At 47.1% G+C, this 12,472-nt stretch overlaps 1 protein-coding gene across 2 annotated transcripts in view; it reads right to left on the bottom strand.

Annotated features, from left to right (window-relative positions):
- The window catches only part of KCNQ4 (potassium voltage-gated channel subfamily Q member 4), a 179,493-nt gene that overhangs the window by 19,709 nt on the left and 147,312 nt on the right, over nucleotides 1-12,472 (bottom strand). For both annotated transcript variants that reach the window (XM_088462787.1, XM_088462779.1), the window contains exons 6-8: nucleotides 6,818-6,928; nucleotides 6,645-6,740; nucleotides 3,397-3,485 (exon numbers count right to left, since the gene is read on the bottom strand). In XM_088462787.1, coding sequence (XP_088318913.1) covers nucleotides 3,397-3,485; nucleotides 6,645-6,740; nucleotides 6,818-6,928 — 296 coding nt within the window. The remainder of the gene's footprint in view (nucleotides 1-3,396; nucleotides 3,486-6,644; nucleotides 6,741-6,817; nucleotides 6,929-12,472) is intronic.

Genomic DNA, 12,472 nt, shown 5'->3' with positions numbered 1-12,472 from the left:
GTAGTTGTACCCCCTGTGGTAGTGGCACCAGTAGTAATGCCCCCTGTGGTAGTGGCACCAGTAGTAATGCCCCCCCCTCCGAGTAATGTCCCCTGTAGTAATGTCCCCCCCGAGTAATGTCCCCTGTAGTAATGTCCCCCTCGAGTAATGCCCCCCCGATTAATGCCCCCAGTAGTAATGTCCCCCCCGAGTAATGCCCCCTGTAGTAATGCCCCCAGTAGTAATGTCCCCACAAGTAATGTCCCCCCAGCAGTGGAAAAGCCGCTTGCGCTAAAGAGAAAAAAAAAATCATACTTACCTTAAGCACCGCTCCCGCTGCCTTCTGATCCGCTCGGCTGGCGCTGCTCCTCTGCGCTATGGGAGAGACGCATGACGTCTCTCCCATAGTTCACTGCCTGAGCCGGAAGCCGGAGCTCACGTGAGCTCTAGTCTCCGGCTCTGGCTGCCGCTGCGGGGAGGGAGCCGGGCGCCCGCTGGTTATAATCTCAGTGGGCGCCTGGTGTCTCCGTGCGGCATCGGGGTTAGGTGTCCGGAGGAGGCGGAACTGGTTCCGTCTCCTCCAGTTCACTTTAACACCGATGGTTGGGTGTGGGGGCCCTTCAGGTGTGGGGGCCCAGGGACGATCGCCCCTGTCGCCCCCCTTTAATCCGGCCCTGATCATATGATAAGCTCAACTTCCTCTCACTTTAGAGCCATCTTTTTCATTTAAATGTTTGTATTTACTAAACTACTATTTGGTTTAGCTTTTATTAATTATTAGAGTGAGGGCCATCTTTATTACATGTGGTACTAAAAATGCTCTTCTCACCAAATTAGCAAGACACAAAGGGGGTATATTTACTAAAGTGAGAGTTTTTAGAAATGGAGATGTTGCCCATACCAACTAATCAGATTCTAGCTATTATCCTCTAGAAGGTGCTAGTTAAATGTTAAGTAGAATCTGATTGGTTGCTATGGGCAACATCTCCATTTCTAAAAACTCACTTTTTAGTAAATATACCCCAAAACCAGATGTCCGCCCAACTTCTCTAATTAGCTGATGCAAACTACTGCTCCTACACAAACACTCCTATCTTGCTCTGTAACCTTATGCATTTTGATGGAAATCTATGCAGATGAAGAACCAGCCCACAATCATTCAGATGTTGCTGTGATTGGTGGACCTTATGCTAATTAAGTGCGTGGCATGTTCAAGGAAGCTTTTGTGAAAGAGGCTCAGTATGTTAAGATTCACTTTAGCAAATGTTAAAATTATAATAGGTTTTGCAAAAAGTTGTTTTCAAAAGAAATACACTGTATATATAGATATATTTAAAAAATATATTTTTATATGTTCTGTAGAATTTAATTACATTTATTTATTTATAATATTGGAAATTAAGTGTTGATTCTCCTTTTGGTTAGTATGTTATTTTGCGTTTTCTGACCTAAAGGTGTCACTGGTGCTACTGAGACCAAGCAAAAACCCCACAATATATAATCATACCTTTCATGCTTGTCTAATTGTATATAATGCAACATCAATTACATTTCATTTTACTCAAAATTCTAAAATCATCAAATTCTAATATCATCATCAAATTAATATTAGGGGTAAATAAATTGTTTGTTTATGCCTTGAATGTTAAACAGCATGAGCATGATATCATAAACAAAATACGCCATTTTTAATTTTCGAGCTTAGGCGCGCCAGGAAGCGGTGCCTAGCACAAGCCACCACTTAGTAAATGTACCCCTCACTGGTTTCCCAGCTAACAGCTGTAAGAATCATGAGAGAGGGAGAAGTGTTTTGACTGGAATCTGATTGGATTGGAGGTGTCTGCAATCGATCACACACCTCCTCTCAAGCACCAGGCAAAGCTATTCAGGATTCACTCATCCGACCTCTGTCACAAGCATTGATCCATATGTAAAGTGTGTAAGACTTCTTACGCAACACATCGAAGAATATGAAAACAATTCAGAAGACCTTAAGGGTGGGGGGGGATTTACAGGTATCAAGTGGAGGTGTTGCCAACCAGTCAAATTCTAACTATCATTTATCTACTGCATTCTATAAAATGATAGCTAGATGCTGATTGGTTGGTATGGTTCTCCATTTGTCCTCTTTGTTAATTCTCCACACTAAACTCATCACCAGTGATTATGTATAAATAAGCTCCATTACAGGATAGGTACATTTATGAGGATGCCAGCTAAGAAACTATTTTGCCCAGAGACAGAACAGGTTACAGTTGCAGAGCACCTAATATCTTGGTTTTGCACCAGTCTGCCTTGATAGCACACATAAAACTGCCTGCCTCTTTCCACTAACAGTGTGCCTTGATGAGGAGAGGCAGAAAATTGTTTTGGTGATGCAGGTTGGAGAAGTTAACACATGTCAAAGTCAAAACTCCTACTCCTTCTGACACCCCTTTCACTTAAATACCGTTTTGCTTTTTTTGTTGTTGTTGCTAAAACACTTCTGAATGTACCATTAGTAATGGCTTAAATAAATCATGAGAGTTAGAAGGCATTGGTGCTGTTTTCAAGACATATGTAACTTTTGTATTTGTGAAGCTTATTATTACATTGCTTTGAATGCACTTCTCTGCTGAAGATGTATACTTTTAGTGGGACCTGTTAGGTTGAGAAGGACTTTTGCATGTACACTAGCCACATGCAATAAAACAGTCGCCATGTACTAAAATTACATATTTACAGCTGTCTGAATTGGTATCAACACTTGCAATGTATTGCTCTATGTACCAGGTGGGAAAAGTATTCACTTGAACTAAATGGGCTTCCAAATGATAGCTCATCCAATGTAGGTGCCTTTTTCACTGTCAATGAACTAATGCAGTAGAATTACCTTTAAGAAGCTTTCATACAGTGTGCGCTCACCTTACCTTTCAGACTAAATAAAGTTTATACATGTTGGAGACATAAGATATAACCATAGACACCTTTTGTAGTCCAGTGTTTGCTTGTGTGCAAAAAGAGACACACTATGGGGTCAGATAAGTGCAAAAATAATGCCAATCATTTGTCAGAGACCATGCAGTTACCTTACACTGATGTACTATTTGTGTCTGTTTACTTACTGGAAGCAGTTGTTCTGAAACATATGCTATGCTGTTTACATGGTCCTGTAAATAGTTTTGAAAACAGTTTGCGACGCTACAGTATGATATAAGTGAGGAAGGGCTGGATATTCTTCCTGTGAAACATCCTGTTTAAGTAATTCCAGAAAAGCAACTAAACCCCTTCAATTTGCAAAGACTAAAACTTTTTTAGTGGTTTTATACATCTTAAAACACTGTTGTAATATATACAGTAAATCATGCTGACATGTCACAAGGAGGGACTGATCACTCACTTGATAAGATACAGCTTATTAGGTGAGGTAGGACTCACCTGAATGAAGGCAGGATACTGTCGTAGTAATACCATGTGGCTGTTAGGTAGGAACGACTCACATCTGTTGAATACAGACGCCAGGCAGCCTTGAAGGAGAGAAGAGTATGATGCCCCTCACATTTATGACAATGTTATTTTGTTGAGAATACATAAACAATGTTTCTGAAATAAAAAAGCCAGTTTACTGATTGACGTAGAGATTGCTCTAAATGGTAAAGCAATTCATTCATTTATTTTATATGTTAAATCCTGTAACATAGCTACAGTATCCCCTGTTGTCTCCTAATCCTGGTACATCAGGTATGTGCTTACTGAGAAATGAATCACTCACAGTGGTACAAATTGTGACTACATGGGGCTATCTACAACACATAGGGAATATAGCATTAAATACAGCATCATTCATTGGCAGAGCTCTAATATTGCAACAAGAGTCAGGAATAACCGTTCCTAAATTCTATTTAACTTTAAGTCACTTCTGTTGTGCTTGATTGATACATTAACAGATAAATCCATTCACACAAAATCTCCAGTTGATGATATGGGTTAAACCGGGCATATAGTATGCAATTATCAGCCAGATCCGCAGATTTTTGAGCGGCCATGACCGATTAGAGATGATCAGGTGGCATAAATTATCTTCCAACATGCCCGACTGATCTGATCACTGCTCGGCCGCATCTGGCAGTGTATGCGCTGTTGCGGGTGTCGACATTCTGAAGGTCGACTTTTCATACCACACCAGCTGTGAGCACTTTTATAAAAGAACTGTATATAAATCATGTAGCACAGATAGCAGATGGGATTTATATAGTCTACAGTGAGTAAATCTCTATGACGACAGCAAATAAAAAAACACTGTGATTATGAGCTGTAAAAAGCTGACCTAGATTTAAGTGCAACTTTGTACTTGGTATGTATACACAGGGGTGTCGGAACAATTTTATGTTGGGGTGGCAATATATAATTTAATTTTGGCGCCCCTTGACCCACCCCCCCTCTTCCGGCGCCTATCTGTATACAGTATTATGAAAACTGCATGCAACATTAATAAATACACAGCTGCTGCTAATATAACACGCATAGATCTTTTACATATTTGTCTCCACAACTGTTTAACATTTTCCCTTGTATGCAAACTTCCATTCACCATAACACTGTTTAGAGTGCTAGCCTTTTGCTCTGCAAAACTACTGTATCTTAAAGGATCGAGGATCACACCATTTTCCACTAATAGGCAAATCTGCTTTGTGTTACTGTCAGGATACTAAGTTCCTTCTCTCTCTTTCCCTCCTGGGTTTGACAATTTCCAGCATCCATAGAGGTCCCCCACCTCAAAGTATAACACTCTCCATACAGAGGAGCTTAACATTTATAAACCAGCTGCTGCCAGTGGTTGGGGAGGGGGGGAGCCCTGGGCTTTTTTATTTTGATAGGAAAATAAATACCTTCCATAGCAACCCTCTACTTTCCCATAAATATTATGGAGAGAAAATTCACTTACGAGAATGAGAGTTATGCATACTGAACACAGACACATTTAATAAAATATGAACACAAGCAATATCAGTAAGCATCTGTGAACATACATACAGATACACCTAAGAGTGTCTATAGATCACGGTACAATCTAATAGTCACATACAACTGGAAGGCTCCTTATGAGATGGGTGTCATGACTCTCGGGTAGATAATGGACGCAACCCGTATTTGGGGATTGGCGAGACCTATTTCCGAAGCGCGGAGTCTAATGTGCTGGTGGTGTTCACCAGGGACCCTCGCAAGAAGGTATGGACTTGGCTGCGTCTGACACACAGGTCACGGCCCTCAGAATAGGTTCCCCAATACAGGTGCTGGTGAACTCTGGATGTAGCGGAGAAGACTTTCAGCGTAGTCAACAGGCTGGGTCAGAACCAAACGGACAATACGGTACCAACGAGCAGACATATGCAGGTCACGGAGGATAGCCAAGGTCAGAACCAGATCACCAAACGCAGTACCAGGGATCCGACGAAAACGGCTCTCAAACAAAGCCAAGTTCAGAAACAGATAGCAAATATATACAGCAACGCTGGAGTAAGGTAATGGAACCTATACTCTGGCACCTGTCTGTTGCCAGACAATCCCTCTTATAGAAAGGAGTTAAATTCTCACGCCAAACATGACTTCACGTTTGGTGTGCCTGTCCCTTTAAATCTTCCTGCAGTTCGGCGCACGCAATCCTAGGAGAGCCGCGGCCACCTGCACTTTGCAGCCACACAGCGAGGGGGCCCGGGAGCAGACACATCAGCAGCGGGTGCCGCGGACTCCCTGCCACCCGGGATTCCAGTGCCGCTGAACCTGGTAAGTAATAGCCAGAGTACGGCGTACTGTGACAATGGGCCATATGATGGGGGAACGGACTATGGGGGAGGTTCTGAGTAACAGCAAACCCCCACTTAGGGCGGCCCTATACCTATTTCTTCTCTTGATACCTTGTGGTAAATCTACTGGGTGTGGTATAAGAGATTGTCTAACTAATTACTGTCTATGTCTAGATAGACACCAGATGTTAGACAGTCAGTAGTAAGACAGGGAAAAAAGTTAGACACAAACAAAAGTCAGACACATTAAAGATAGACATGTAAAAAGTTTGACAGGTACAAAAGGTCGACAGGGTCAAATGTTCAACACGAAAATGGTCGACACAAAAATGGTCGACAATTATTTTTTTTTGCTTTTTAGCCCTCATTCTACCCCTAACCCTCCCCTTGGTGCATAACCCTAACCCTCCCTCCTTGTGCCTAACCGTCTGGGTACGTGCCTAACCCTAACCGTGGAGGTAAGTGCCTAACCCTCCAGTAAGTGCCTAACCCTAAAAAACAAAAAAAAATATGTGTCGACCAGTTTTGTATCGATCTTTTTCACATCGAACTTTTGACCCTGCCGATCTTTTGTACCTGTCGAACTTTTTACATGTCTGACTTTAGTGTGCCTGACTTTTGTCTGTGTCGAACTTTTATCCTTGTCTAAATATTAACTGTCTAACATCTGGTGTCTATCTAGACATTGTCTAACTAATTACTGTCTGTCTATAGTCCGGGACCCAAATCTACTATGAGACTACTGTTAAAGACCATTTAAACAAAATAAACAGCCACATAACCATGAATTTACTATATACACAAATACAGTCACTTTTATAAGTGTCCTATTAAAGAAGGCCCTAACTGTTCCTCCTCAGATTATACCATATTTAGCCATACCTGTATAAGGTTAGCTGCTGGGGTCCGGCGCTTCTCAAAATGTTTCTGTCTATGCTGTTCTTGAACTTTCAGTGCAAATCCTGAACCCAGAATTCCCTGTAAGAGAAAAAAATGTCTTATTCCACCACTTATACCAGTTGATGATAATTGAAGCGATAGGCTTGTTTACTCACCGCAGGGAGTGCAAAAAAAGAGATGCCAAGAAGCGCAAACCCAGCCGCCAGGACTCTACCAAGCCAAGTGCGAGGTGTCTTATCACCATAACCAATAGTTGTGAGTGTAATCTGTCAGCAGACATGGAAAGAAAAAAATAATACATTAAGTGTAAAAAGGGTATACAACTTCTCTTGAAACAGCAGAACTGTATTAAAAAGTCATTACAGTTGAAATTATAATGAGAGACTATGCCAATATTATTTAAAAAATGATTGTTTCAAATAAAAAAATGTTTTAAGGTAACATAAATTGCTTATGATGAACGTGAAAGAGCCACTAAATCCCAATATTTAAATTTTCATATAAGAATTGTGGAATAAAATGAATTATTCATAGTTAAGATGACATTCCAATCTAGCTTTTAAAAGCAAAGAATTACCACCCCACATTAAATTGCAAAAGCTCTTCTCACATTTATGGGCAGTGTCTTAATGGGATCTGATACACATTCATACATTCATGAGCCAAAATATTCTGACAACCTGTCTAATATGTTCTGTCACCAAATAGCTCTGACCCACCAAGTCATGGACTCCACCAGCCCACTAAAGGTGTCTAGTGGTATCTGGTACCACGACATTACCAGATGAGCCTTTAAGTCCTGTAAGTTGCGAAGTGGAGCCGTCATGGATTGAAGCTATTGTCCCAACACATCCCACAGATGCTCAATTGGATTGACATCTGAGGAATTTCACAAACCATTCTAGAACAATTCATGCAGTGTGGCAGGGCGCATTATCCTATTGAACGAGACCACTTCAGTTGAGCATACCATTGCCATGAAAGGATGTACCTGGTCCACAACATAGGTATGTGGTACATGTCAAATTAATGTCCACATGAATGAGCGGACACTTGGTTGATCATCAGAACATTGCCCAAAGTATCACACACCCTCCACCATCTTTTTTTTCTTCCTACAATACATCCTGGTAGTATCCCTTCCCTACGTAAACAACCCACGCGTACTACATGGTGCAAAAGAAAATGTATTTAATTGGATAAGACAACCTTCTTCCAGTGATCCATGGTCCAGTTTCAACACTCGCGAGCCCATTGTAGGCACTTTCAAGGGATGACATGGGTTAGCATGGGCACTCTGACTGGCTTGCGGCTATGACAGAACGATGCTGTTCTTTCATGACATCCTTCTTTTCTTCATGTCTTCAGTGTTCCAGTGACTTCCAGCAATACTCTTTCCAGCGTGCTGTTCAGACCTCAAGCTGAACTCCCTGTTACCTGTTTTCAGCGTTGAAGCTGATTGCCAGAGTTCCAAGTCTCACCTTCATGCCGAATTCTAAATGTGCCATTCAGACCTCAAGCTGAATTCCCTGTAATACATGTTTCAGCTGTAGCTGATTGCCTGAGTTCCAAGTTTCATCTCCTAGAGTGCTCCAAGTCAAGATACTTGTGTGTGCTACTATCTTTTCTCGAGTTGTTTTAGTTTTGCTACCAGTTACTTTCCCTTGTGTTCTCCCAGTAACAGGATCGATTTTCGCCATCAGTACTTCATCCAGTTTCTTTGCCCCATCCTCTCTGTGCGTCTGGCTTCACAGTACACTCAGGGCCTGATTCAGCAAGGAACGCATTGATGCAGACGCACACACCCATCCGCTGTGAGTATATGCTAATAAATGCATACGGATGCAGAATTAGCAGACGCCTAGCAAAACATAATACCTCCCACTTCCCTTAACGTGCGTTCTGTTATACCACGCAAAACAGCGGAAACATTGAGAACTATCGAACACATTAGCATATTAGTGGTTGACCTGACCACACGCAGGATGTGTGCCACTTCCTGAGTGCAACTAGACATCAGGCTACAGCCGTTGCCGCAAGGGCTTAATTATGCATGACCCTAAAACGCCTTCCAAACGCACAAACACGCTTGCGTTTGCCCATCCACCCCCACAAAACGGAACTTCCTGTCAATCACTTTTCTCTGAGTCTGCGTTGCCTCTGCACACGCAGTGCCCATCGCAACAGCTAGTTCACGCACTCGCACTGCGATGTTTGCGCATGCCCAGAGCTAAAACATCGGCCGAGTGCGTGCGTTCTCTCCTGTGCGTTCCTTGCTGAATCAGGCCCTCAGTATATTAAAATTACGTCTGGATTCACAGTGCACTTAGGGCCTGATTCAGAGCCACTCCCTGCTGGTGAGCGCTCGCTCTGAATCAGGGCATTTTTTTTTTCCTTCAGGGCGCTCCCTAAGCTGTGGGTGACCACCCACAGCTTTTGCGAGCGGCCTGGAGCCCGTCGTGATTATCGCAACCATCGGGCTTGCGAGGAGACCCTGTGGTAGGGTCTCAGCTCTCGCAAGCCCGGGTGGACTCCCTGCTCTAATATAACAGGAAGTCCACTACTGACATCACTAGTGATGTCAGTATGGCCGCCCAGAAACGCCAGGCAAAACCTTCCCCGCCTACAAAACCGGGCGAGCTGTCAAACAACATCAACAACCATCCCGTCTTGTAGCGAGACCCGTAGCGACGGAGCAGCCGTCACTGGACGGGTCTCGTGCATCCGCACGCCGGAGGTGGTGCATTCGCAGTGGGGGACCATCGACCTGCTTGCGAGCGGGTCTGAATCAGGCCCTCAGTACACTAAATTACGTCTGGATTCATAGTGCACTCTGGCCCTGATTCAGAGCCGGACACTCTGACAGAGCGCTCGCTCTGAATCAGGGCATCTTTTTTTTTTTTTTATGGAGCGGCTAATGCGAGCGGCCAGGATGATGGTCGCGATGGTCAAGACCATCACGACCATCGGGCTTGCGACGAGACCCTTGTGGTAGGGTCCCGTGGCCGCAAGCCCCAGAGAGCTTTCGGCTCTAACAGAGCCGAAAGCTCTCCCACTGACATCACTTGAGATGTCAGTGGGGCCGCCCCCAGACGGTAGGCGTTCTCATAGGAACGCCTCCGTCTGGGCAGCCACCCCCCCAGCCCGCCCACCAAAGGGGGCGTGCTGTCACTCAACATAAACAGCACGCCCCCTTTGGTGCGACACCCGGAGCAACGGATTGCCCGTCGCTATCTGGGTCTCCCGCATGCGCACGACGGAGCCGGCTCTGTTGTGCGCATGCGCTCTGGGCCACCATCGACCTGGTTGTGAGCGCTCAGCGCTTGCGACCGGGTCTGAATCAGGGCCTCTGTACACTAAATTGCGTCTGGATTCATAGTGCACTCTGGGCCTGATTCGGACCCGCTCGTGAGCGCAGGACGCTCGCAAGCGGGTCGATGGTGCCCGAATGCGCATGCGCACGACGGAGGGAGCTCCGTCGTGCACATGCCTGAGACCCGGCGAGCAACGAGGAATCCGTCGCTCGGGGTCTCGCACTAAAGGGGGCGTGCTGTCGATGGTGACTGACAGCACGCCCCCTTTGGTGGGCGTGCCGGGGGCGTGGCTGCCAGACGGAGGCGTTCCCATGGGAACGTCTGGGGCCGGCCCCACTGACATCAGTAGTGATGTCAGTGGGAGTGATTTTGGCTCTGATAGAGCCAAAATCACTCCAGGGCTTGCGGCAGCGAGACCCTACCGCAGGGTTTCGTCGCAAGCCCGATGGTCACGATGGTCTTGACCATAGCGATCATCATCATGGACGCTCGCTATAGCTGTGGGTGGTAACCCACAGCTATGCGAGCGTCCATGAGGCCGCTCCAAGTTGAGGGAGGGACGGCCCTGATTCAGAGCGAGCGCTGCCCGAGACCCGGCGAGCGACGAGGAATCCGTCGCTCGGGGTCTCGCACTAAAGGGGGCGTGCTGTCGATGGTGACTGACAGCACGCCCCCTTTGGTGGGCGTGCCGGGGTCGTGGCTGCCAGACGGAGGCGTTCCCATGGGAACGCCTAACATCTGGGGCCGGCCCCACTGACATCAGTAGTGATGTCAGTGGGAGTGATTTTGGCTCTGATAGAGCCAAAATCACTCCAGGGCTTGCGGCAGCGAGACCCTACCGAAGGGTCTCGTCGCAAGCCCGATGGTCGCGATGGTCTTGACCATCGCGACCATTATCATGGACGCTCGCTATAGCTGTGGGTGGTAACCCACAGCTATGCGAGCGTCTAAGAGGCCGCTCCAAGAACAGGTAGGAGGGCACTGATTCAGAGCGAGCGCTCTGGTCAGAGCGTCCGGCTCTGAATCAGGCCCTCTTCCCCTGATTCAGAGCCGGACGCTCTGAATCTGGGTGTTTTTCTTTTTGCAGCGGCCTCCTGGCCGCTCGCATAGCTGTGGGTGACCCCCCACAGCTATTGCGAGCGGCCAGGATGATGGTCGCGATGGTCAAGACCATCGCGACCATCGGGCTTGCGACGAGACCCTTGTGGTAGGGTCTCGTGGCCGCAAGCCCCAGAGAGCTTCCGGCTCTAATTGAGCCGGAAGCTCTCCCACTGACATCACTGGTGATGTCAGTGGGGCCGCCAACAAATGACAGGCGTTCGCTTGGGAATGCCTCCGTTTGTGAAGCCACCCCCCCACCACGCCTACAAAACATCAACATCGACAGCCGCCCCTTTTGTGGTGGGCAAGGAGCGAGTGCTTTTTGCGCTCCAGTGCTCGCGCACGCCGCGCGTGCGCACTGGGCCACCATCGACCCGCTTGCGTGCGGGTCTGAATCAGGCCCTCTGTAAATTGCGTCTGGATTCACAGTACACTCTGGGCGTGATACAGGCAACTCGCAGGTCTGATGGGCGTGTTTTTTTTTTTCACCAGCCCGCTCGCAAAGCTGTGGGTGATCACCTGGCCGCTCGCATAAGCTGTGCGTGGTAACCCACAGCTATGTGAGCGGCCAGGAGGCCGCAACTAAAAAAACAAGCGCTTTTTGCGAGCGCCTCTGAACCAGGGCCACAGGCAGGAACTGCAGGAACGCCTCCGTTTGCCCAGCCACCCCCCTGCCCCGCCTTCCAAACGGGGCGAGCTGTCGATCAACATCGACTGCCGCCCCTTTTGGATGCGAGCGCCAGAACAAGTGCTTTTTGCGCTTGCTCCGTCGCTCGCGAGCGCTTCACGTGCGCACTGCCTAACAACTATGCGCTCGCAAGCGGGTCTGAATCAGGCCCTCTGTACGCTAAATTGCGTCTGGATTTACAGTACACTCTGGGCCTGATTCAGGCAGCTCGCAGTTCTGATGGGCGTGTTTTTTTTTCTCACCAGCCCGCTCGCAAAGCTGTGGGTGACCACTCACAGCTTGTGCGAGCGGCTTGGAGACTGTTGCGATTATCGCGACCATCGGGCTTGAGACGAGACCCTGTGGTAGGGTCTCTGCCCCCGCAAGCCCGCGTGGACTTCCTGTGGACTTCTAGAGCAGGAAGTCCACTACTGACATCACTAGTGATGTCAGTAGGGCTGCCCAGAAACGCCAGGCGTTCCTTTGGGAACGCCTGAGTTTACTCAACCACCCACCCTACCCGCCTACAAAACGGGGCGAGCTGTCAATCATCTTGGACAGCTGCCCCGTCTTGTAGCGAGTCCTAGACCGACTGAACTTCAGTCGCTCGCTGGGGCTCGCGCATGCGCACGTGGTCCTCGGCACATGCGCAGGGGGCAAACATCGACTCACTTGCGAGCACTGTGCGCTTGCAAGCGGGTCTGAATCAGGCCCGCTGTACACTAAAT

Source organism: Taudactylus pleione, unplaced genomic scaffold, assembly GCF_031769625.1.
Source record: "Taudactylus pleione unplaced genomic scaffold, aTauple2 ptg000007l, whole genome shotgun sequence".
Taxonomy (NCBI): Eukaryota; Metazoa; Chordata; class Amphibia; order Anura; family Myobatrachidae; genus Taudactylus; species Taudactylus pleione.
Note: the sequence above shows the minus strand (reverse complement) of the source record. Positions and strands in the feature narration are given on the sequence as shown.